This window comes from Vulpes vulpes, chromosome 8 (assembly GCF_048418805.1).
Source record: "Vulpes vulpes isolate BD-2025 chromosome 8, VulVul3, whole genome shotgun sequence".
Classification (NCBI taxonomy): domain Eukaryota; kingdom Metazoa; phylum Chordata; class Mammalia; order Carnivora; family Canidae; genus Vulpes; species Vulpes vulpes.
Genome location: NC_132787.1, coordinates 35,587,190 through 35,611,739, shown reverse-complemented (window position 1 = coordinate 35,611,739; position 24,550 = coordinate 35,587,190). Strand labels below are relative to the sequence as shown.

Sequence of the window (24,550 nt, the reverse complement as noted above, 5' to 3'; positions counted from 1 at the left end):
ACTCAGAAAGTTTGACCAAATATTTGGGTACCCTGTAGCCCAGGCAAGTTGACATATAAAATTAATGTCCACACTTAAGGGAAAAAAATCTCTCTGCCAGGAATTTTTCTGAAAAAAATTTTTTTAAGTTATTCTATTCATAATGACTCTTGTTCCCAGCAATTTGAGACTTACTGATCTATTATTTTTTGTTTTGCCTCATGCAAGCATTTTTCTCTAGACTATTGGTCAGATGTGCCCCCAACTAGCAAGATGGATATTTTAATTTTTCTTTTCTTTTATTTATTTATTTTATTATTTTATTTTTAATTAAAAATTTTTTAAATAATTTTTCTTTTAATTTAAAATTTTATTCTGAACTGGCTAGATAGACACTGTTCTCTCATTTGTTTGATATTTATTTCGTTTATTTCATTTTTTTTTCTTTTACTAGAATATAAAAGGCATGAGGATAGCAGGCATTTTTATCTTGTTCACTATTATGGTCCTAATACACTGCAGACAACTGGCTGGTACATGGTAAATGCACAATAAATATCTGTTGAAAAATGGAACAGTATAGTGGCTATACTTTTACCTTGAAGATACAGAAGTTTAACCAGAAATTAACTTGGCTATTCATTTGTATTTTATCAACACATCCTGTGTGGTTTTAAACAGCCATGCCTGAGTAAATTTTGAGTATTTTTTGGACTTCCTTTCAGTTTTTGGTATATTGTGCCTAGGAGAAATACGTAAGGCTAAAAGTATTTTCCATTTCTTTTATACTATTTTCTGGGTAATATCACATTAAAATATGGAGAATGCAGATGGTTATATGGTATTGGATTACAAGAATCGTTTCAAATTCAGGCAGAAATCTAAAGGTAGGAATATTGTCTTCCCTCATTCCAATTCCAGCTTGAAATTGCATTACTCTCTTAAAAAGATTAATATCTTTGAAAATTTTAAAGAATTAAAATTAATTATATTCTGGGACTTAAACAAGATCATAAATTGTCTATGATACATTATTTAGATTTGTGCAAACATGAAAAATGCAGTATTTTTGCAAGCCACAAAGACAGAGAAATACTAATACAATGATGTATAATCCCCTCAATGTTATAGCATAAGTAAAAAGTATAATTTTCAAGTAAAAGGTCAAAAATAGCATTTTTACAGAAATTATTCATCTTACAAAATATAAGATTCTTGGATGCAATTATATGGGTAGGATATGTATATGAAGATACCTACCATCCTGGGAAAGTAAAAATCTAGTACTAATGGTGGGAGTAGCAGGGATTCTATAGTGTTTTATAGCATAAAAAGCATTTTTATGTATACATATTGTATTTTTTAATCTTCACAAAAGATCCATAAGATTGGCAGAATAATCCATTGGAAATGAGAGAAGGGCAAAATAAAACTAACCTTCGGTACTTTAGGGCTGCTATATTTGGGTCAAAGTTTGTTTCTGTGTTTGCTTGCTTTCAGATCTGTCCCAGATTCTATAGATATGTTTAATAAACAATATATTGATATCTATAAAGAATTTGTAAAGCAATCCTGTTGAAATAGCCATGATGTAGGCTGGGACAAGGGCCAGGAATCTAAAATTGTTGATCACAACCACAGCTCTACCCTCTGGACTCTTGTTGAACATCTTCATGTGCTATTTGTTTCTAAATATCAGGAAGCAAACATGTCCTTTTTCACTAGTGACCTACTCTGATGTAGTAAAAAATAGGACCATTGGAATCAAATAGACTAAATTGGATCCTAAGCCCCACAGAGTAAATGTGTGGCCTTGGGGGAAATCTTTTTCTTTTTAAATCTCATAATTCTTACTTAAAATAAAGCCAACCTCTCTTATGGTAGTTTATGTGGATGTTAAACTAAATTATTGACTACTTTTTCTTTAATTTCTAAGCCACCTTATAATAAAGTGAATAAAAATGTATAAAATCTGAGTATAGGTACATAAAACATCTATTTACATTGTGAGTGAAAGAAGGATAAGGCAAGAAAAATAAATTAGGGCTGCAATTAGCAAAATGTGTGTAATGTCAGCATGTTTATGCTCATTATAAATTTGTTTCTAAGCTTCTTTGTTTTGATGAGTAAGTGAAGCATTATTAATTATTCAGCTTGCATCATAGTCACACCTATGCTTAAGACAAATGTGATTAATCCTGGTACTAAATCCAGAAAGAAAAATTTCTGATTATAAAGCAGATATAGATAACACAATAGTGCTCTTGCAGGAGTGATAACAGATTTCACAGAATGATTTCTTAATATTACTCCAGATATTGGCCAATGGCCAGTTGAGAATTCCAGAATGGGCTATGGTAATGCACTTTAGGTACTTAACTCTCTCTTTATCTGAATTTATGTAGTATGTATATTTTGGTTTATATGTATAAAAATAACTTTTAATTTATAGTTATAATCTTATTGGGAATGAGCTTAAAATTTCTCTTTCTAGCAAAATATGGAACCAGTTAACTGCAGATCTCTATACCAGGATTGGTATCATAAAACCACAGAAATGTATTTTGAGGATTTTCAGCTAAGTAGAGGCCTTTTTACTTTTGCTAAAGCAGAAGTAAAAGCAAGAAAAAAAAAACTTATTTTGGATTTATTCTGTAATACAGACAATTGATTAGTAAATTTCAAAAGTTTTACTCCATACAGGACATTCTATAAGTGTGTACTATACATAATCAGATGCATTAAGTCCTTAAAAATGAAAGTAAAACATACACATATTACTCAGATTTGAGAAACAGCACTTTTTATTATAACTCAAAAGTTAAATTGTGAAATGTACAACCAAGGTTTGGTATTAAGTCCTTGCTTTTTTATAAACTAACAAAAACTGAAGAATAATCATCTGAATATCAGATTATTTGACTTGCTCTTTGGCCAGGATGACAAATTGACTAGCATGGCTAGATTGAGACAATTTTCTACGATATCTGCATGCAAAAGGATATCTGTGTTCACCTTGTTTGTGGAGAGTATATATATCCAACTTGTTCAAAAGTGCTCAGATGTGATGGAAAATACATAAAATTGAAAGAGAATAACTATATATATATTGAATACTAGATGTATAATAAACCCTTTAAATCATTAGTAAGTGTACAAGTGGAACTGAAGCATTTACTGGACAAAGTCATGTTACTCTAATGGTTACTTGCTCCTGTGTTGCCACACTGCATTATAATTAGCTTCACTACCTTGCTCTTTGATACATAGTGTGCATTTCTTTGTCACTGTAACGATTGTAGTGACAAAATTTTCATCTTACTGCACAATCAAAATGGTATTGATAGGAATGAACTCCAGAGGCTGGGCCTGAGTAGAGAGGTGGTCACTTGGCCTAGTGCTCAGTCGTCTGACCTGTACCTCTCAACTTTTGCCCTGTTAAATATATGCTATGTCATTAAATGCTTTTAAATCTAAAAAATATATATATATATATATTTATATATCTTGTGCATATATATATGTGTGTATATGTATATGTATATGTATATGTATATGTATATATATTCCTACCCAATGTTTTTAGATGCTCCCTGTTTCCTCCTTTGTGAAGGGATCATTCCTGCCAACTGTGACCCAAGGGAGTACTGTGGCATGAATTCTATATAAGCACCATTAATCAGAGATCTATGATGCTTAGACTGACACCGATTCCTGTCCAAAAAGTCATCCAGGAGAATACAATATATCATGTATAAAGGTGAAATAGCATGAATATTACTAGTATTGTGATTGGTATATAATAGAAGTTCAATAAATGTTTTCTTTCTTTCTTTTATTTCTAACAGTGAATTGTCAAAATAAATAATACATGTAGTACATATGCACATGGCAAGGAATAATCCAAAAATAAAATTAAGAAAAATAATTCCATTTATAATAACATTATATATATTATATCTAGAACTATTCTAGATACAATACATTTATATTATTTAATATATCGTATTCTATGTAGACAATATAAAATATACATTTCTTTTATATTTTATATATTAACATAAATACATATATAACACTACATTAACTATAAATTATGTATATTATTTACATAAATTCATTAATAAATAAGTGAATTTGTTAATAGAATTTAATAAATCATTTTAAGTCATCAAGACCATCACCAAATAATTAACAAAACAAGACAATGACAATACAACCCAACATGTTAAATAACAGTAACATCTCTTTGGATTTGGACTATAAATATTTTTCATTTTCAAATTTTCAATTAATCATAAATTTTAGTGTCACTTCTATAATAAGCATGGATTATCTTGTAATAAAAATAAACAGGAACATTTTTATAAAGTGAATCATCAATAAGCTCTAATCTTCACCAAAAAAACTCTATATTTCATGTTTCTCCCTGTATCTACAATATTATTGTCTTATGCTAGTATGCAGCTGCATTGGGATCCTTATTTTTATGATCACACTGATTTGCCTGAACTTTTGGGGTGAGTATGGAGTTTTCATTTACTTTTGCACTTTTGGAACTTATATTTTAATTTTTAAAAAAAATTATTTCAGAGAAGAAAGAAAGAAAACATGTGTACACAAGTGGGGGAGAGGGTCAGAGGAAGAGGGAGAAAGAGAATCTCAAGCAGACTGCCCACTAGGGGCAGGGAGGGATCCTGATAGGGAGGCTTGATCTCATAATTCTGATACCACAACCTAAGCCAAAAATCAAGAGTTGGACACCTAACCAAGTGAGTCACCCAGGTACCCCAATTTTTAATTCTTCTTAATATCAAGATCAACTCCACATTGTAGCCATAAATTGGTAATATTCAAAATTACTTTAAATGTAAGAAAAACTAAGAAAGTCAAATATAAAATTAACATTTATTCAACATCTTTTCTTATAAAGAGCCTCCACTAAAAAGTTGACTCATTTTATCAAACATTGGTGATGTATCTTGACAAAAAGAGTATGTGTTCATTGGTACTATTTTCAGAGATTATGATTTAAATGTACCAATGTGATGGTTAAAAAAGACAAATGATCCATTTAAAAATCATTTTAAATGTACTTCTGTGACTTTTTTACCCTAAAGTGATATTTAATGAGCATAATCTATAGTTGTTCTTTTTGAAACAACAAGACCAATTCCAATTCATGAATTTCTATAATTTTCTCTTTTTCTCTTGAAACAGTCATTCTTAAAAATGTAGGGCTAACATGGGTTCTATTTTATATGTAATATTGACATGGAAACATAAACTCTGGTGGCCTTTGAGATGAGATGTTTGAATATGAGTGAGTCTCAAGGCAACTTCACTGAAGAAGACAAAGAAATAAAGGATCTGTTTTTGTTTTGAGTGATTAAATTTGTTTTTGTATTTTTCCTAATACAACTGGGAAAATATCAGATATTTTAAATACCAACTAAATATTCTATTTAATGTAATTTTTCTGTACTTTATACAGCATTTTTACTGGGAAGTTGTCAACCAATAATATTCCTCAAATATGTTCAACTTTTACTTGAAATCAAATTCTAATAATATGAAATTCTCTACCTAGTTAACAGTCAACATTAGATGACTGATATTAGTTTTCATGAGTCCATCTAAGTAAGCATTAGTATCTGCTAACCAGCAATTCTAGTTGTACATATTTTAATAATTATTAGAGTTTTTTTAAGCCCTCAAAATTCAGGATATATGGTCTCTTTTAGGCACTAAATATGGTATTTACAGGCTACCATTGACCTGCTGAGACTCACTTCTCTTTTCTGTAATATATAAGTGATAAAATATATAACTGGTGCAATAATCATTGCTTTAGAGAAAGATGTTATTGAGAAGAAATCAATGAAATTTGACACACTGATAAAATATTAGTAGGGACAATATTTTTTCCCAGTGATATTATTCTAACAAATTAATAGCAATTTCAATATTTGTTTCTATTAAATTTGTGCTTACATTTGACCAGTTTAAAAATATTTTCCAGGTTCAAAACAAAGTATTGACTATAAATATTTACATCTACTCTCTCCCAAGTTTCTGGATTAGACCAGCAAAATGTATCAAACTAGAATAAATTAATAAGAGCACGAGGTATGGAAAGGGTAGAACACTGGAAAGGAAATGAGAAGCAGTGGGGATAGTGTTATTGGATTCATCAATGGAGAGAATCACAGTGTAAAGAAAGTACAGCAAACAACCCTATGTAGATGAAACTATTTCTTATGGCAAAACCCTGGCAGGACTCTTTTTCAGAAAGGAGAGTACAAAATGTAAAGAGAAGTCTAAAGAAAAGTAATTAGCTGGAACACTTTCTAAGGAATGCTCTTTTAGATTATTGTCTTGACAACCTTTTACTGCACTCACATAGTAGCATTTGCCACTATATCATACCAAAATCAAAAAACAAAAACAAATGAGATACATAACTAGAACAAACGAAGTCTCCTTACTTGTGGAGTGGTGGCTGGTACAAAAGGCATGTGTCCCCTTATTGTGGTTCTGGAGTGGAAAAAGAGAGTAGTGTAGTGGTTTACTGCATAGCTTGACTGTTTCCTGTGTTCTATCTAAAAATTTGTGGTAGCTAATGAAATATCCCAGAGTATAGAGAAAAGTGTCCAGAAAAAAATCAATAAATATCAATAAGTATAAAAAAATCTGAGACAAAGACACAAAATATTGTCCATCCAGACAAGATAATGTCTCTCTAAGAGAATCGGGGGAAAAATAGACATGAAATAATAAAATAAATATGTATATTTATATATTTGTATATTTACATATTTATATAATATAAATTTTTTTTCAGGAGAAAACAAACAAAGCCCCGAACCATGAATTTCCAGCTTATAGGAGCCTACCAAATTCAGAATAGGATATGCAAATAGATATAGATAGATGATAAATGGATGGATAGATAGATACAGGTGGATAGATAGATGCTAGATACATAGATAGATAGATAGATAACAGATGGTAGATAGATAGATAGATAGATAGATAGATAGATAATTGATCTATCCACTTCATATTTCAGGACATCATGGATAAAGACATGATCCTAAAAGTTTACATAAAGAATTAGTTTCTCCCAAAGAGAAACTGGCATCAGATTTTTAAATGTACATAAAAGGGCACCATTGTAGTAATGCCTTCAAATTGTGAATAAATTTGATTTTAACCTAAGTTTAAAACAAGAATAATCAAGCAATATAATTTTTTCATGCATACATTTGGAACAAATAAAGAAGGGAGAGGTGTGTGTGTGTGTGTGTGTGTGTGTGTGTGTGTGTGCTGATTTTAGAGTGAAACTAGTGCAAGAATGTAATGAAAAGGGCAGCATGGGTGGCTCAGTGGTTTAAGCGCTTGCCTTCGGCCCAGGGCATGATCCTGGGGTCCCGGGATCGAGTCCCATGTTGGGCTCCCAGCATGGAGCCTGCTTCTCCCTCTGCCTGTGTGTCTGCCTCTCTCTCTTTCTCTGTGTCTATCATGAATAAATAAATGAAATCTTTAAAAAAATGTAATGAAAAGACATTTCACGTATCAGCTGTTCTGTGTTCCTGGAAAACAATGAATTCAGGCTGTATGAAAACAATCTACAAATAATGCTACAAGATGCTAAAGGAAATTGATATGGTACAAGGAGTTTTGTTTTGTTTTGTTTTGGTTTTGGTCTAGACCAAGAAGAAATAACATTAATTTAAAAGTTCAGCAGGAAAAAGAAAATAATGTACAAAAAGTGATAGATATGGAGTTTAAGAATGCACATAATATTTAGAATTGTTATCAGCACCTAAAGAGTAGGAGTAGATATGGTAAAAAAAAAAAAGGGGGGGGGGCTACTTCTCGGGAAAGAGAAGAGTAAAAACAGTAGAAGAAAGGGACTTTGAATTTTAATTGACTGTCCTTGTTTTGTTCTTTTTATTCTCACATACGTAGGTTGCTATTCATTTTCAAATGTTTCTCACTATATTTTTTTCTTTGAACTGAGTACAGGTAAAAGAATGGATTTCTCCCAAAAAGCAATTATCAGCCCTCTAGTAGGTAATGTTCCTTTTTGTCTGCTCTATATCTGAATGAAGAGATTCCAACTGGTCACATGAATTTAGGCAGATTATACAGGAATTTTCTAAACTTTCAAGTGGGATATAATACCTACATCATAGAATATTTAGTGTATTAATATTAAATATTAAACCAAGGTTGATGGTTAATTTTAGTGTTGACTTGGCTGGGCCACACACAGTACTCAGATATTTGACCAAAACTGGTCTAGATGTTGCTGTGAAATTACTTTTTAATAAGATTGGCATTTAAATTAGTAGATTTTGAGTAAAGCAGATTACCTTCTATACTATGCCTGGGTCTCATCCAACCAATCAAAAGCCTTAAGAGAGAAAAAAAAATACTAAGGTTCCCCAATGGAAAAGGGAATTGGCCCTCCAGACTGCTTTTGTATAGGAGCTTCAATATCACCTCTTCCCTGGGTCTCCAGCTTGCCAGCCCATAATGCACATAAAATAATAAAGTCTACTTCATAAGATATTATATTTTGAGATTTGGATTATGAAAAATAAAAGTAAAGACTTGTATAATAAATCTCCATGTACCTTTCAAACAGGATCAACATGTCAGTATCTAATCAGTATTAATTATGTCTTCCCCATCATCACTCCCCAAGCCAGATTACATTAAAGCAATGATCAGCTTGATACCTGTTAGAATTTAATATTTAAATATATCAGTATGTAATTATTACAGTTAAGGGCTCCTGTTTCTTTACACAAACACAATACCATTATACATCCTGTGTTACTTTTCTCTGGATATGTAACAAATTACCACATACTTAGCAGTTTAAGACAATAATTATTTATTACCTCACATTTTCCATGGGTTGGGAGTCTGGGCACAATTTAGCTCAATCTTCTATTCAGGGTCTCATAGGATATAGTTTAGGTGTTAACAAGATCACACATCTTTCTCTAGCTGAGGTTCCTCTTGCAAGCTCATGTGGCTTTTAGTACAATTCAGTTACTCCTATTTGTAAGACTGAATTCACTTCTTTCTTGCTGGCTGTCATCCAGGGCAACTGTAGTCTCATATAGAACCCCTTCATTTCTTTGCCATGTGTCACTCTGGTCTCTCAAAACATGAAAACCCAATTCTTAAAATAGAAATTACCTTTCTCTTTAGAAAAGACTCAGTCCTGTTCTTAAGATCTCACATCTGATTAAGTCAGGCCCACCTGGGATAATCTCTTCATTTACTCAAAATCAACTGACTGGGAACCTTTCTGTAGTCTTTAAAATCTTCTCATCTTGCCAAACTATATAACTTAATCATGGGAATGATATTCCATCATATTCACAGTTCTGACTCCAAAAGAAAGGGAATTTCATGCAGAGGATAGACTAGGGGGCAGGAGTCTTGAGAGATTTTAGAACTTCCCTAAGAATTTTTTAATTCTATCCACCACAATTCCTAAAACAAAATCATCAGTAATGCTTAAGATCATTTACTATCCAGTCAGCGTTAAAATGTCTTTTTTGTTTCTTTCATTTGATTTGTTAGGATCAGAATCAGAACAAAGACCACAACTGGCATGTGGTTAAAATGTCTCTTGTGTCTCTTAATCTGTAGATCCCCTTAACTCCTTCTATTTTCTCTTTGCCATTTATTTGTCAGAAAAAGAAGAATGGATCATGGTTATGTATAATTTCTCATATTCTGGATTTTTCTGCTCATATGTCCATGGTGTCATTTAACATGTTCCTCTATCATATAGTTTTAAAAACTAAACATGTTAGGAAACCCACCTGGCCCGCTATAGTGTTTGTTGTTATTATTATGTAAAGCATCTGAGACAGGAATTGGTACAAAGTGTTGCTCAATAAATATTTTATTCCATCCTCATCCCCAGGATATTTCTTCTTATTTTAAAAGATAGCACTTGAACCTGAGTTCACTGTAATAATTCTTTTGGACAATTGGTATCCACATTTTGTATCCTTTCTTTTTACATTTTAATATATTACACTAAACATTTAGAACATTTTTAGTGTGTTTTGCAGCTCTACAACTATACTTTATTGACCACTCTATCAATAGTCACATAATGCAGTTACTTAGTCTAAATGACCTCTTCTTGATAATAATAGTAAATAGTTTCTTTCAAGTCATAAACTGAGAGGAATAGTTGAAGTCATCTTATACTTTTTAATGCACAGCCTATGTACTGGTATAATTGACAATAGATTTGAATTATCCTGAGTCTACAAATATTTTGTAAAGTTATGGTTGTTCAGGATTGGCAGTGCTTGCCCTGGTATAAAATATATCAATGAGTTAAGAATATATATGACATTTTATACATTCAAAATTATTCCTTGATAGTCTTCCTCATCTGTACCGATGTTACTTTTATTTCCCATCTTAGTTACACATATTAATTCAATTTCCTAAAATACATTTTTATAAAAATTTAAGCTCATATATGACAAACTAAAATATTAGCAATGAAAAATATGACATGCTCTTTAATTCAATCATTCAACAATTAAATACTATAATCAAAGGGCTATATGATAGGAAATTCAAAGATGAATATGACAGTCATCTTGACAACTCTCCAGTCAGGTAGAAGACAAGGAGATGTTCACAAACAACTAGGTTAAGGACTTTGTTTTTGAGATGGAAGTACAATTAAACCACACAATTTAAGTTTAATTTAGATGAAGAAGGAAGGGAAGTCTAAAGAGAGTCTATTCAAGTTCAAGGATACACTGTGAATGAAAAGCACAGGAAAGTGGATCAAAATATCCAGTGCAATAATGTAAGTAATGCTGATGGTAAACAATCTCATGAAAATGAAGTTCAGGTTGTAAGGACAACCTCAAGAAAAGGAATTAGACGAAATAGTAGAGAGATTGAGCAATAGATTCTCACTTATGTTAGTTATAAATAATCAAAAATATTAAATATTTGTTACTTCTAATTATGGGGGTCAGAAGTCACATTCTTCTTTCTCCCCAACCCCTTACCCCAAATCCTGCTTCTATTCCAGAAATATACAGATTAATGAATTAATCTCATTCTTCTTCTGCTAATAGAGCTGCCCTTTAATCACATATGGTACTATTCACACTTTTTTGACTGTAAAGTCTAATTTTCTTTCTATATTTTCCTTTAGGAAATAATTATTTGTGCTCAAAAGACTGGCTGCTGAACCAAAAGAAATGCTACATGTTTTCAATTTCTTCTAAAACTTGGAATGAGAGTCAACATGATTTTTCTTAGAACCACCAGTAGCTTTATAATTGTGCTTCTGAATTGGCTCCTTGACATTGAATTGCAATCCAAATTTGTAACTCTGTGGGAGAGAGGATTGTTTCTGATTCTTTCTTTTGAGGGGAGTTTTTCCTTCTAGTCATTTTGCTCAGTGCAGAGTGGCCAAAACCAAGTTGTACTTGATAGAAACGTGAACTCTTCTCACTGTAGCATTCCAGCTGTTTTCTCTTTAAATCTCAGACCAAATTCATAGGTTTTCAGGATGATTTGAAAGTTATCTAGGTAACTTGTTGGGGACAGGTGACTTGGGGACCCTCCCCTTCTGCCATCTTGCCCCCTCCTCCGAGAGTCAACATGATTGTGCAAATCTACAAGCACATTTACCAGTGATCCAAACTTTTAAAGAGCTGGTAAGGGATCAAAAACAGGATCTAAGTACCCAAGGAAGACTTGCTAGGTGCAATTCTAAGAAGCATGGGTGATTTAGTCATTGTTTTGAACATTCATTAGTCATTATATAATTACTATTGTTTATTTTTTTAAAAAACTATTCTTTATTAAAGAAATGATTATATACCATTTCATCGATGTCTGGCATAGTGCCATATTTATAGAGAGCACTGAAATTTTTTTCAATAAATTAATAAATGAATATACCATTTCCTTTTAAGGAGTTCATACAAGAGGACTTTAAAACCTGGAAGTCCTGGTTGGATTGGACTATATGTTACATCCCCAGGAAAATGGATGTGGATAAATAAACACCCTTTTGTGGAAAAAAAATGAGTAAGTAATTATTTGAGAGGGAAGAATGGCAGCAGTGATATTGTTTTATTGATAGAAAAATATTTTTAATAAGCTTCCATGATGTCCAGGCTATTTTTAAAATCTTTCCTCCTCCTTCTTCTCTTCCTTCTCTCCCTCCTTTTCCCTTCTTCTCTTTTTTATAAATTTATCCCTTTCTTTGCTTCCTCTCTCCTTTTTTAACATGTACTAATAATGAGAAGTAGAATAGAGTGCTCACTCTGATATCTGGAAATTTTAATAGCTAAGAAATGATAATGACTATAATTTTTAAGCCCATTAGACCTCATTTAAAATAATTTCAGCAACTATCTACTGTATAATAAATGCAAGGTAAAATTACCCTATAAATAAAAGCATTTGGAATGTATAAAAACATCTCTCAAGCAGAAATCAGAAAGCAGGAGTTCGAAATTTTGCCCCTAGAATATTCTAAACTTGGAGTACCTGGGTAGCTCTGTCAGTTAAGCATCACACCTTTTTTTTTTTCACATTTTTTTAAAGATTTTTTTATTTATTTACGAGAGAGAGAGAGAGAGAGAGAGAGAGAGGCAGAGACACAGGCAGTGGGAGAAGCAGGCTCCATGCAGGGAGGCTGAAGTGGGACTTGATACCAGGACTCTAGGATCACACCCTGAGCTGAATGTGGCACTAAACCGCTGAGCCACCTGGGCTGCTCTAAGCATCAGACTCTTGATTTTGCCTCAAGTCATGAGCTTGGAGTCATGAGCTGGAGCTCTGTTTTGGGCTCCCTGCTCAGCCGGGAGTCTGAGAGTCTCTCTTCACTCTCTGCTCCTCTCACTGCTCTCTCTCTCTAAAATAAATAAATAAATCTTTTAAAAAGAAGAATATTTTCCTAAACTTATTGATATAAATTTCTTTATCTGTATGAAAAGAACGATGAAGCTTCCCTCACAATGTTCTTGGGTGAACAACATGAGATAATGTATGTAAGAGTGCTTTAAAATTCTTTAGTGTCACATACAATTTATATATTCTCCTCTATGGCCTTGTTTTCTATACACGTCACTAGAGCACCTTCACGTATTTTCCTTATCATAGTATTAAAGTCAATGAAGAATATAACTTCATTCTTTAACTTAAACTTCATTCTTTAACTTAAAAAAAAAAGTCCGCATGAAGTTACTGCTTTGCAGCTCCCGTGATACCTATTACCACACAGTCTTTACCAAAAACTTACATTTTAAGGGTGCCTGGGTGGCTCAGTCAGTTGAGTGTCCAACTCTTGGTTTCAGCTCAGGTCATGATCTAGTGTGGCCCCTACCATCAGGCTCTGCGCTGGATATGGAGCCTGCTTAAGATTGCTTTTCTACCTCTTCCCTGTCCCTCTACTCTCCCTCTCCAAAAAAATTTTAAAAATAGAGAAAAACTTTTAATATCTAATTACATTTTATAGAAAATTATTTTGCTGTGTGGGGAATGAATAGATGGAAAGTGAAACTGAAATTGAAGTTCAGTCAAAAGACTATGATCAGAGATAAGGGAAAGACAGTAGCAGCCTGGCCCAGGAGTGAATGGATATAGGGACTGGTCTGGAGGTAAAACTTGATGATCACATGCAACTCAAGGGTTGAGAGGGAAGGAAGTGACAGGGATGCTTTTTACTCTTCAGGCTAGAACTTCTACAGTAATATTCTTCAGATAAGAGAGACATCCCAAGAGAAAGAGCGTGAAGGGAAAGCAAATCAAGAGTGCATGAATACAATCACTGAAAATAAAAGAAGAATCTTTTCTAAAACCTCTGCCACATTTTGGCTGCTGAAGAATTACCTATACATGTTTGGCTGAAGAAGAGTTTAAGAAACATAACCATTATTTTAAAATAAGTGCTCAAATGTCTATGCTTTATCTCTTAGTTTTCTCATAATTGGACCAACGGATCACAAGCGCTGTGCTCTCATAACAGGAAATCAGGTATATTCTGAAGACTGTAACTCCAAATTTAATGGCATTTGCTGAAGAGATGCTTTCTGAACATCAAAAGCAAATCTGCGTTTAAATAAAGATTTGGAATAAATGCATGTGGAAGTTATTAGTGCCTATCCTTTCTTTTGTGGAATGCAAGTTTACTTCTTTTCTATGTTATTAAAACAAAATTCAACTGAGTAAATTTAAAGATCTAATTGGCTTTATTCAATGATTCATGAACTGGGAAGCATCCTATCTAACAAGTAAAAAGGAGCTCTAATGAGCTACAGAAAAAGGAAGGTTTTAAAGGCAGAGAGGGGTGAAAAAAAGGTAGTAATAAACAACAGTAAGAGATTATTTGGGGCAAGGTCACCTTTCTTTGGGCACTACTGGGGGCTATCAGGTGGAATTACCTCACTAGTGTTAACCAGAAAATTCTCAACCGACTAGTTAAGATTATATTCCTGGGGAGGTGAAAACTGCAGATTAGATATTAAGTTTTGGTTTGGTAACATGGGCTTACTATTTTGGGCCTGTTGTCTCTTTTTTAATATTACAAATATAACATTTTCAACTAGTCCATATAGAAATAATACTTCAAAATAATGAAATATAACTTATTTTTAAACAAGAAAACACGGTTTCCTATTATTTCAATGTCTAAAAAATAATTAAATTTGATCTTCTAATCCTGTCTGATACCCTATTTGTGTCCTATTTCTTAGGTTCTAACTCCTGAGCATTTGGGGAAGCAATAGACTAAGCACATAGATATAACATTTTTTTCTTCAAGGTAGGCTTTTCCTCCAAGGTAATTGTCTTCAATTTTTATCAAAAAGAAATCAGACTTTCAACTGGTATTAAATACTCAGATGTTTTAAGCATGAGATGTCTATTTAAGGTAATATACAATCTTGTTTTTTGTGTGATTCCACAGCTTATTTCCCTTTAATCAAATTTATATATGATTTATATTTAAAATTGTTATATTAAGAATAATCCCATTCCCTTAGTTTTCTAACTGAAATTCTTCACAAAGTGAAGTTTCTTATTTTCCTCTCATGTATTTAAAACACATTTGTGTTTCAAAATAAATGCAGTAGTTCCTGTCCACTATTATAGAAGTAAGGTCATTACTTAATTTCTCCAAGTTGACGATAGTAAATTGTAAGCCATCAGGAATTTATACCCTAGTAACTGCAAATCAAAGAAAAAAAGAGGATGTATTACTCTAAATTACTAAAGTTTACAAAATTAATTTGTAACCATGAACCAACTCTACAAATAAAATCTATATTATGAATCAAATAAAACTTGAACTTAAACTAAGCCAGAATTTATTAATCCAACTGTAATACACAATGGAATCCAAAAAATTAATTTTTTCAAATCTTCTGGGTGATAATATCATACACAGATATAAATGCTCATACTTGATTACATGTTGACACTGGCCAAATCATTTGCATTCCCATACAGTGCCAGGGTAAACACTGACTAGTAGGCAGGCAAGAATCTCCTTTTATCAGAAAGTTTCAACTGTATCTAATTAAGGAAGTAAATCTCCGTTATAACATGCAGAAAGGGCTTTTTTGTATGTTCCTACGTGTTTGTAATGTAGACATTCTCTTTTTCTCCCAGCTTCTCTACCCTACTCTTCCTCTTTTGCCTATACTCACATTCTTTCCTGCATTCATAGATTATGAGTAATTTATAGTTATCTAGTTACCCATAATAATTCATAATTACCTAGGCAAGAATTTAAACTCAAGCTAATGTAACATAGGTGGTTTTGATATAGTTTTTGGAATGTCCCGCAGAATTTTCATTTTATAATTGCACCCAGGGATATGTCATAAGCCCATCCTATTTTCTTTTCCTTATCTAGGACATTGATTTTTTTCAATAATCTATTGTTTGGCCACTTTTGATATCATTATTCTAGTTTATATTCTATTATCTAAGCTTTGTAATTTTTTTGAATTGAAATATAATAGACATACAATATCCCATTAGTTTCAGGTGAAATCATAGCGATTTCATATTTTTATACATTACAAAACAACCCCCATGAGTCTAGTTACCATCTCTCACCATACAAAGTTATCATAAAACTGACTGGAGAAAAATTAGAGAGGAAGACAAACCACGAGATACTCCTAACTCTGGGAAAAACACAAAGGGTTGCAGAAGGGGAGGTGGTCAGGGGGATAGGGTAACTAGGTGATGGGCATTAAGGAGAGCACACAATGAGATGAGCGCTGGGTGTTATACTATATATTGGCAAATTGAATTTAAATAAAATTAAACAAAAAAAAAAACAACAAAAAAACCAAGGTTATTACAATATTATTTTCTGTATCCCCTATTCTGTACACTACATTCCCATAACTTATTATTTTATCACTGGAAGTTTATACCTCTTAAACTCCTTCACCTATCCCACCTGCCCCCTGATATTTCCCTCATTTGCCAGCCAATACTTTATTTCCTGTATCTATAAGGGTGTTTCTGTTTTGTTTTGTTTACTCACTTTTTTTCTATTTTTTTTTGGTTCCATATATAAATGAAATCATGTGTTGTCTTTCTCTGTCTGATTTTTTCCACTTAGCATAATACCCTTCTGGTTCATCTATATCATCACAAATGGCAAAATTTCATTCCTTTATATGGATGAGTAATACTCCCTTGTGCATGCATATATATATCACATCTCAGGTTCTTTCCATATCTTGGCTACCGTAAATACTGCAATGAATATAGGGGTATGGATGTATCTTTGAATTATGTTTATTTTTTCAGGTAAGTACCCCAAAGTAGAATTGCTGAGTCTTGTGGTATTCTATTTTTAATTTTGGGGGAGACCTCCAAACTGTGTCCCATAATGGCTATACCAAGTTATCTTCTCATCAACAGTATACAAGGATTATTTTTTCTCTGCATCTTAACCAACATTATTCTTGCTTTATTTTTTATCTTTGATAATAGTCAATCTGGCAGAGATGAAATGATCTCATTGTGGTTTCAATTTGCAATTCCTTAATGATATTGAGTATCTTTTCATATACCACTTGGCCATCTACCCTTGGAAAAATGTCCATTCAAGTCCTCTGCCCATTTTTTAATGTCTACTAAGTCCTCTGCCATTTTTAATCACTTATTTTTAAAAATTTCATGTTATCTTTTCATTCTGTTGATGGATTTTTCTTCACTGTGCTACAAACCCTTTAGTTTGAGTAATCTCAAATGCTTTCTCTGCATCTATTGAGAGGATCATATGGTTCTTATTTTTTCTCTAGCTGATATGATTGATCACATTGATTGCTTTATGAGTGTTGAACCAGCCTTACATCCCGGGGATAAATCCCTCTTGGTCATGGTGAATAATCTTCTTAATGTATTGTTGGATCCTATTGGCTAGTATCTTGTTGAGAATTTTTGCATCTGTGTTCATCAGGGATATTGTCTATAATTCTCCTTTTTGGTGGGGTCTTTGTCTGGCTTTGGAATTAAGGTGATAATGGCCTCATAGAATGAGTTTGGAAGTACTCCATCTCCTTCTATCTTTTTTTTTTTTTCTTCTATCTTTTGGAACAGCTTTAGTAGAATAGGTATGGTTTCTTCTTTAAACGTTTGATAGAATTCCCCTGAGAAGCCGTCTGGCCCTGGACTTTTGTGTCTTGGGAGGTTTTTGGTGACTGCTTCAATTTCTTCCCTGGTTTGGCCTGTTCAGGTTTTCTATTTCGTCCTGTTCCAGTTTTGGTAGTTTGTGGTTTTCCAGAAATGCATCCATTTCTTCTAGATTGCCTAATTCATTGTCGTATAGCTGCTCATATGTTTTTCAAATCGTTTTTATTTCCTTGGTATTGGTGGTGATGTCTCTTTTTTCATTTGTGATTTTATTAATTTGGTCTTTTTTGTTTTTAATAAAGCTGGCTAATGGTTTATCTATCTTATTCTTTCAAAGAACTAACTCCTGGTTTTGTTTATCTGTTCCACAGTTCATCTGGTCTTATTTCATTGAGTTCTGCTCGAATCTTTATTAACTCTCTTCTTTTGCTGGGTTAAGGTTTTATTTGCTGTTCTTTCTCCAGCTCCTTTAGGTGCAAGGTTAGCTTTTGTATTTCAGTTATTTCCAGTTTTTTGAGGCATGCTTGTATTGCGATGTATTTCCCCCTCAGGACTGCTTTTGCTGTATCCCAAAGATTTTTTAATTGTTGTATCTTCATTCTCATTAGTTTCCATGAATCTTTTTTTTTTATTTTTTTTTTATTTTTATTTATTTATGATAGTCACACAGAGAGAGAGAGAGAGGCAGAGACACAGGCAGAGGGAGAAGCAGGCTCCCTGCACCGGGAGCCTGACGTGGGATTTGATCCCGGGTCTCCAGGATCGCGCCCTGGGCCAAAGGCAGGCGCCAAACCGCTGTGCCACCCAGGGATCCCCCGCTGCGCCACCCAGGGATCCCTCCATGAATCTTTTTAATTCCTCTCTAATTTCCTAGTTGACCCTTTCATCTTTTAGCAGGATGGTCTTTAACCTCCAGGTGTTTGAATTTCTTCCAAATTTCTTCTTGTGATTTAGTTCTAGTTTCAAAGCATTATGGTCTGAAAATATGCAAAGGACAATTCTAATCTTTCAGTATTGGTTAAGACCTGATTTATGACCCAGTATGTGGTCTGTTCTGGAGAAAGTTCCATATCATTTATTTATTTTAGCTTTTTTTTGCTCTTGCCTGAGGAGACTGGTCCAAAAATAATATTCTGACATCAAAGAGCTAACTGACTATATTTTCTTCTAAGAGTTTTATGGCTTCAAGTCTTATAGTTAAGTATTCAATCCATTTTGAATTTATTTTTGTATATGGTATAAGATAGTGGTCCAGATTAATTGACTATATACATGTGGGTTTTATTTCTGGGCTCTCTTCTATTCCTTTGACTGATGTGTCTGTTTTTGTGTCAGTACCATGTCTGATTACTATAGCTTGGTAGCGTGGTTTGAAATCAGAAAGTGTGATGCCTCCAGCTTTGTTCTTTTCTTTTTCCTTTTTTTTTTTATTTATGATAGTCACAGAGAGAGAGAGAGAGAGAGAGAGAGAGAGAGAGAGAGAGGCAGAGACACAAGCAGGCTCCATGCACCGGGAGCCCGACGTGGGATTCGATCCCGGGTCTCCAGGATCGCGCCCTGGGCCAAAGGCAAGCGCCAAACCGCTGCGCCACCCAGGGATCCCCTTCTTTTTCCTTTTTGAGATTTTGTTTATTTATTCATGAAACAGAGAGAGACAGAGAGAGAGAGAGAGAGAGAGAGAGAGAGAGAAAGAAGAGGCAAAGATATAGGAACAGAGAGAAGCAGGCCTATTGCTGGGAGCCCGTGGTGGGACTCCCTAGACTTCAGGATCATGCCCTGAGCTGAAGGCAGACTCTCAACTGCTGAGCCACCCAGGCATCCCTCCAGCTTTGTTCTTCTTTCTCAAGATTGCTTTGGCTATTCGGAATCTTTTATGGCTCCATACAAATTTTAAGATTCTTGGTCCTAATTCTGTGAAAAATGCCATTGATATTTTGATGAAGACTGCACCGAATCTGTAGATTGCTGAGTAAGCTTTATAATTTAATGTATAATTCCATCATTGATCAGTGATGATTATTGACAGAATTAGGATCTTTATTGGTGGGTTTTTCCCTGTTTTTAGGATATTATTGAAGTATATTCTTTTTCATAGGTAATTCTCTTGTAACATTTCTTTAAGTCAAAGTTATTATTGTTATTATTTTGTAATATTTACACATAAAAAGCACTTATGTTTCTCTAACTTTTAAGCTAAGTCTCCCTTTGTCTGTCTCTCTGCCTCTCTCTCTATGTCTCTCATGAATAAATAAATAAAAATCTTTAAAAAAAATTGTGTCTTGAATTGATGAAGTTAATTCATTCAAAAGTTTTTAGCTCCTTTGTTTAAAATTTGCAAAATTCTGTAGTAGCATAACAAGTGAGAACTATTGCCTATTGAGACCTTCCCTTCCTCTCTGAAGGGTGATAGTTATTTTCAGTTTTTTACTCTATTAAAATTTAGGTTTGCTGCAAATCCACTTGATATCAATAAATCCCCTAGAACTATGGACTCCATCAGCATTCAGAAAAGCAAAAGATCCAATCCCACTAATTCCGAACCTAAAAAGAAACCACTAATATTAGTTTGGGAACCACTTAAAACTATAATAAAAAATAAAATTAAGATTTGAGTGATCTGAAACATTCTACACAAAACACTGAGCTCCATACTCACTCATCACCATATGCTACCCAAAAACATTTGGTACATCAAAGGAATAGAATAGCTGAATGTAGGTATTTAGTTATTAGTATAATAACTTTATTTCAAACAATAAGTAGCAAGGCAGCTATAGAATAGATGGACATGGATACGCCATGAATATAGATATAAATCAGTATCTATCTATATTTATCTACATCTATTTCCATCTATGAGGAGAGACCGTGTTTGCTCAATTGAAAGATCTCTGGAGGTTTTTTTAAAGCAGTGTCCTAGCATATTTTTAGCTAACGTTCCATTTTGAAAGTAAAGCATAAGATTTATTTTCATTTGATGCTTTTGAAACATATTGAGGTAGAAACCAAAGAGACTAATTGCAATATTGTTTTTATTAATTCTCTATGTTGATGATCAAATTTTTCTTTCTTTTTTTTAAGTTTTATTTATTCATGAGAGATACAGAGAGAGGCAGAGACATAGGCAGAGAGAAAAGCAGGCTCCATGCAGGGAGCCTGTTGCGGGACTCCATCCCAGGACTCCGGGATCACTCCCTGAGCCAAAGGCAGAGGTTCAGCCACTGAGCCACCCAGGTGTCCCTCCTTCTTTTGCAGTAAGTGTAATTTGTCTTATTTTACATATTTTAATATTTAATTTGTTCCCACTGTTTATCTAGCACTTAATCAAATTTAAGGCAGGAGTACACGGATACAAAAGAAAAGTCACACAGTCCTTATTTCCAAGTGCAATAGTACTTAAGTGAGAAAACATTCACCTGGTAACAGTTACATAAATAAATGATGTTGTTTATAATGGACACATGTAAAGTTAAAAACAACTATGTGGTCATTTATTCTTTAAAACAAAGGGAACTTGTGTAAATATAATTAATTTTTTTACATGTACAAGTAAATACATGTGGTTTGGCTTGGAATTTGAAAAAAAAGTTGAATTTGAATTAGCAAAAGAAGTGTATACCTGAAAAGACTTTGGTAATAAAATAAAATAAGAAACAAAAAGAAAAATTTCACTGTGTGTCACTTGGTAGAAGGAAGACAGGTTGCTCTAAGGTATGTTTCATTGTGTAAGGGCACATGTCACAGGGTGAAGACTAAGAAAAGTAAATTGCACAGAGAAAATGGAAATAATTCTTTATAATAATACAACTTAAAATTATTTAAAAACTTTTTTACAACACCAGAATAAAACCTTTCCTACTACATTTGAAACTCACCAAGGATTGAGTGTGGTGCCATTTGTCCATTTCCAAGACTCTCCTTGTTTTCTGTTCAATCCAATCCAGTGCATAAAAGTTCCTGCATGCCTCCTCAAAAATTCCTTTCACAAAAGTCAGGGCATTATCCATTACTTAATGTTTTAGAATACATTGCTGAACATGTTTCTCACCTCAACTTTCCCATCTTTTATGATTTACATCCCAATCTGCATGGCCAACTGCCTTTATAGCAATAGGTAGGGATATTTAGGTCAGTTTAATCAGAAAGATTTTTACTTTGCTCTTTTACTTTTTAAATGTCTGTAAGCCATAGAGTGACTTTCCTCAAGTCACGGCAATTCTCTGAGCTACACTCTCTCAAGTTATTTTTAGGAGTAATTCCTATTTCTCAAATGAGAAACTGATGAGGAAAACATATTTGAATTCATTTTCTTCAAGTTCAAATGCATAGACCATTAGTATGTTTTAGTCACAGTGAATGACAAAGACTATAAACTGATATGTTGTTATGTGTGTTTGGATGACAAAATTGGGAGGTGAGCATTTTATGTAGGAACTGGTACAGAATGTTCTGTAAGAGTAACAGAGAACTAATGCTTCTATTTTGTTTTCTACACAGATCCTTTCTCAAAAATCACAGAGGAGAGATTTCAGGGGGAAAGGGTTTAATAGAAAATATAAGTACTCTTAAAATGGGAAAATTAAATCATAAACTACATTGATCTTTTAACAATGCTGCCATGCAGTTGAAAATCCAAGCATAACTCTTGATTCCCCCCAAACTTAACAATTAATAGTTCAATATTGACAGAAAGCCTCACTGCTAATATAAACAACACATACTTTGTATGCTATATATATTATATGCAGCTGAAAACAATCTGCATGTGTGTAGACCTGTACAGTTCAAATCTGTATTGTTCAAGGGTCAACTGTTCTTTGATTAGATACCAAAATAAGAATGTTACTGCTATTGTATGTCTTCTCATATAATCAGAAATCAAACTAACTTCTGGATAATATGATTTATTGCAATAAAACATACTGAGTGATGGACTTAGTTTCTCTTTTCTTAGCTCTTTGTTATGTATAGATTTGGACCACAAACCTATTAGTTTTCCTTACAAACAAACCTCTTTCCTCACCCTCACCTGGTGCTCCTGTAGTCGGGGTCCCTCGTCCTTTGCCGTTTTTCACTGCTGTTTATGATCTCATTTTCTTCAAACTGTGCTATTTCCCTCAGACCCTCATCCTAAATTTTGAGAGCCCTGTCTGTTTTTCAGTTTTAATTTTTCCAGGCTATTCTTGCAAAATAAAAATGTAAAGGTATTAAAATAATTTAATAATCTTAGAACATCAAATAAAGATATTTAGCTATATAAATAGCATGCACTGTGATTAAGGATATAGCATCACTAGCTAATTTGCCTACATTCAAATCTCAGTTCAACAAGTCCTGACTGTGTGACAATGGCTATGTTACATAATATTTCTGTACCTCACTGTCTTCCTCTTTAAAATGAAGGTATTTATATATTTACTTCATAGGCACGCTGTAGAGTACATGAGTTTTTATAGTTATAGCGCTTAGAACATTGACATATATTATAATAGAATATCAGTTTTATCATTTTCATTCTCTCTTTTTACAAAATTAAGTTCTGAAATAATTAAGAACTTCCCCCTTTTCTTACCATATCCTCCTGTGTGTCAATATGAGCAAGTTTTGATCCCTGTGAACTGAAAAATCTTTTACTGGCTGTTCAATTTTTGGTGTCACCAGAAAAATAGAAACACTTCTTTCCTACTCCAATCCATTTGCCTGAGCATTCCATAGTTTGGGTACATTTTGAAAGTTTTGCAAATACTGAAAAAAGAAGAAAATAATCAAATGAAAACAAAAGTTGAAGAGTGTTTCAACTCATTCTGATTAAACAGTTTCTTTTACTCTCATGGTTTGCTGTCTATAAAATTAACTTCACTTATGGGATGATGGATGAATTAAATTCTGCTATCTATAAGGAAACCCACCTAATGGTCAAGCAGTCCATAATTTATCCAATTTCCTTGTCTTCTACTTTTAAGGATGGAACTGCTAGCTCTTCTATATTGACATCCTCCCAAAAACAATGTGTAAAATTCAGCAATTGACAGAGAGCCAGAGACATGAATACAACTTAGGCCTCACAGACTAGGGTAAGAAAGGTAGGCTTACATTTACCTTGCAGAAATGAAATGGTCATATACAAGAAAGGACACCCAAGATAGGGAAGTAAAACTCAACATACATGACAACAAATCACTGATATGTGACTTAGTAAAACATTTGTTCTACTTCACCAATATTCAGTGCCCAAGCTGACATTTCTAATAAATGATGAATTTATTTCTCTGTACAGTGTTTTAGTAAGTGCTCAGTAATCAAAATAAGATAAAATGCCTACCCTCCAAATGTTTAAGTAAGATAATGCAACTAGCAAAGAACCAAGTAAACCTTCAAATATCAGGCCAACTCCAAAGCTTTCTCTCTTCATTTTGCTATGATATAAATATATATGTAGGGATCCCTGGGTGCCGCAGCGGTTTGGCGCCTGCCTTTGGCTCAGGGCGCGATCCTGGAGACCCGGGATCGAGTCCCACGTCGGGCTCCTGGTGCATGGAGCCTGCTTCTCCCTCTGCCTGTGTCTCTGCCTCTCTCTCTCTCTCCCTCTCTGTGACTATTGTAAATAAATAATTAAAAAAAATTAAAAAAAAATATATATATGTATATTTTGTAATGCTTGAAAGCAGATCTAGGCTACCATACATAGGTAATGAAATATATTGTGTTTCAGTTTTTTTAAATTAATCCATTAATGAATGAATGTAAAGACTTCTTGTAGAAACACTTCTCTAAATATTTAACTGCCAGTGCAACTGGCTGACTCAGTCAGAAAGAGCTTGTGATTCTTGATTTTGGAGTCATGAGTTCAAGCCCCACATTGGATGTAGAGGTTACTAAAATA

General features: G+C 33.4%; 2 protein-coding genes across 2 annotated transcripts; one reads left to right on the top strand and one right to left on the bottom strand.

Annotated features, from left to right (window-relative positions):
• The first annotated feature begins 796 nt into the window (after positions 1-796).
• On the top strand, positions 797-14,103 carry KLRF2 (killer cell lectin like receptor F2). Its single transcript, XM_025995556.2, is given in 8 exon segments — positions 797-866; positions 4,401-4,499; positions 8,011-8,058; positions 11,207-11,293; positions 11,629-11,714; positions 11,976-11,987; positions 11,989-12,053; positions 13,986-14,103. Coding segments are annotated over 8 exon segments (585 nt in total).
• Positions 14,104-20,099: 5,996 nt separating this feature from the next.
• Positions 20,100-23,380, bottom strand: CLEC2A (C-type lectin domain family 2 member A). The gene is given in 3 exon segments (XM_072718800.1): positions 20,100-20,208; positions 21,543-21,646; positions 23,240-23,380. Coding segments are annotated over 3 exon segments (354 nt in total).
• Positions 23,381-24,550: the final 1,170 nt, after the last annotated feature.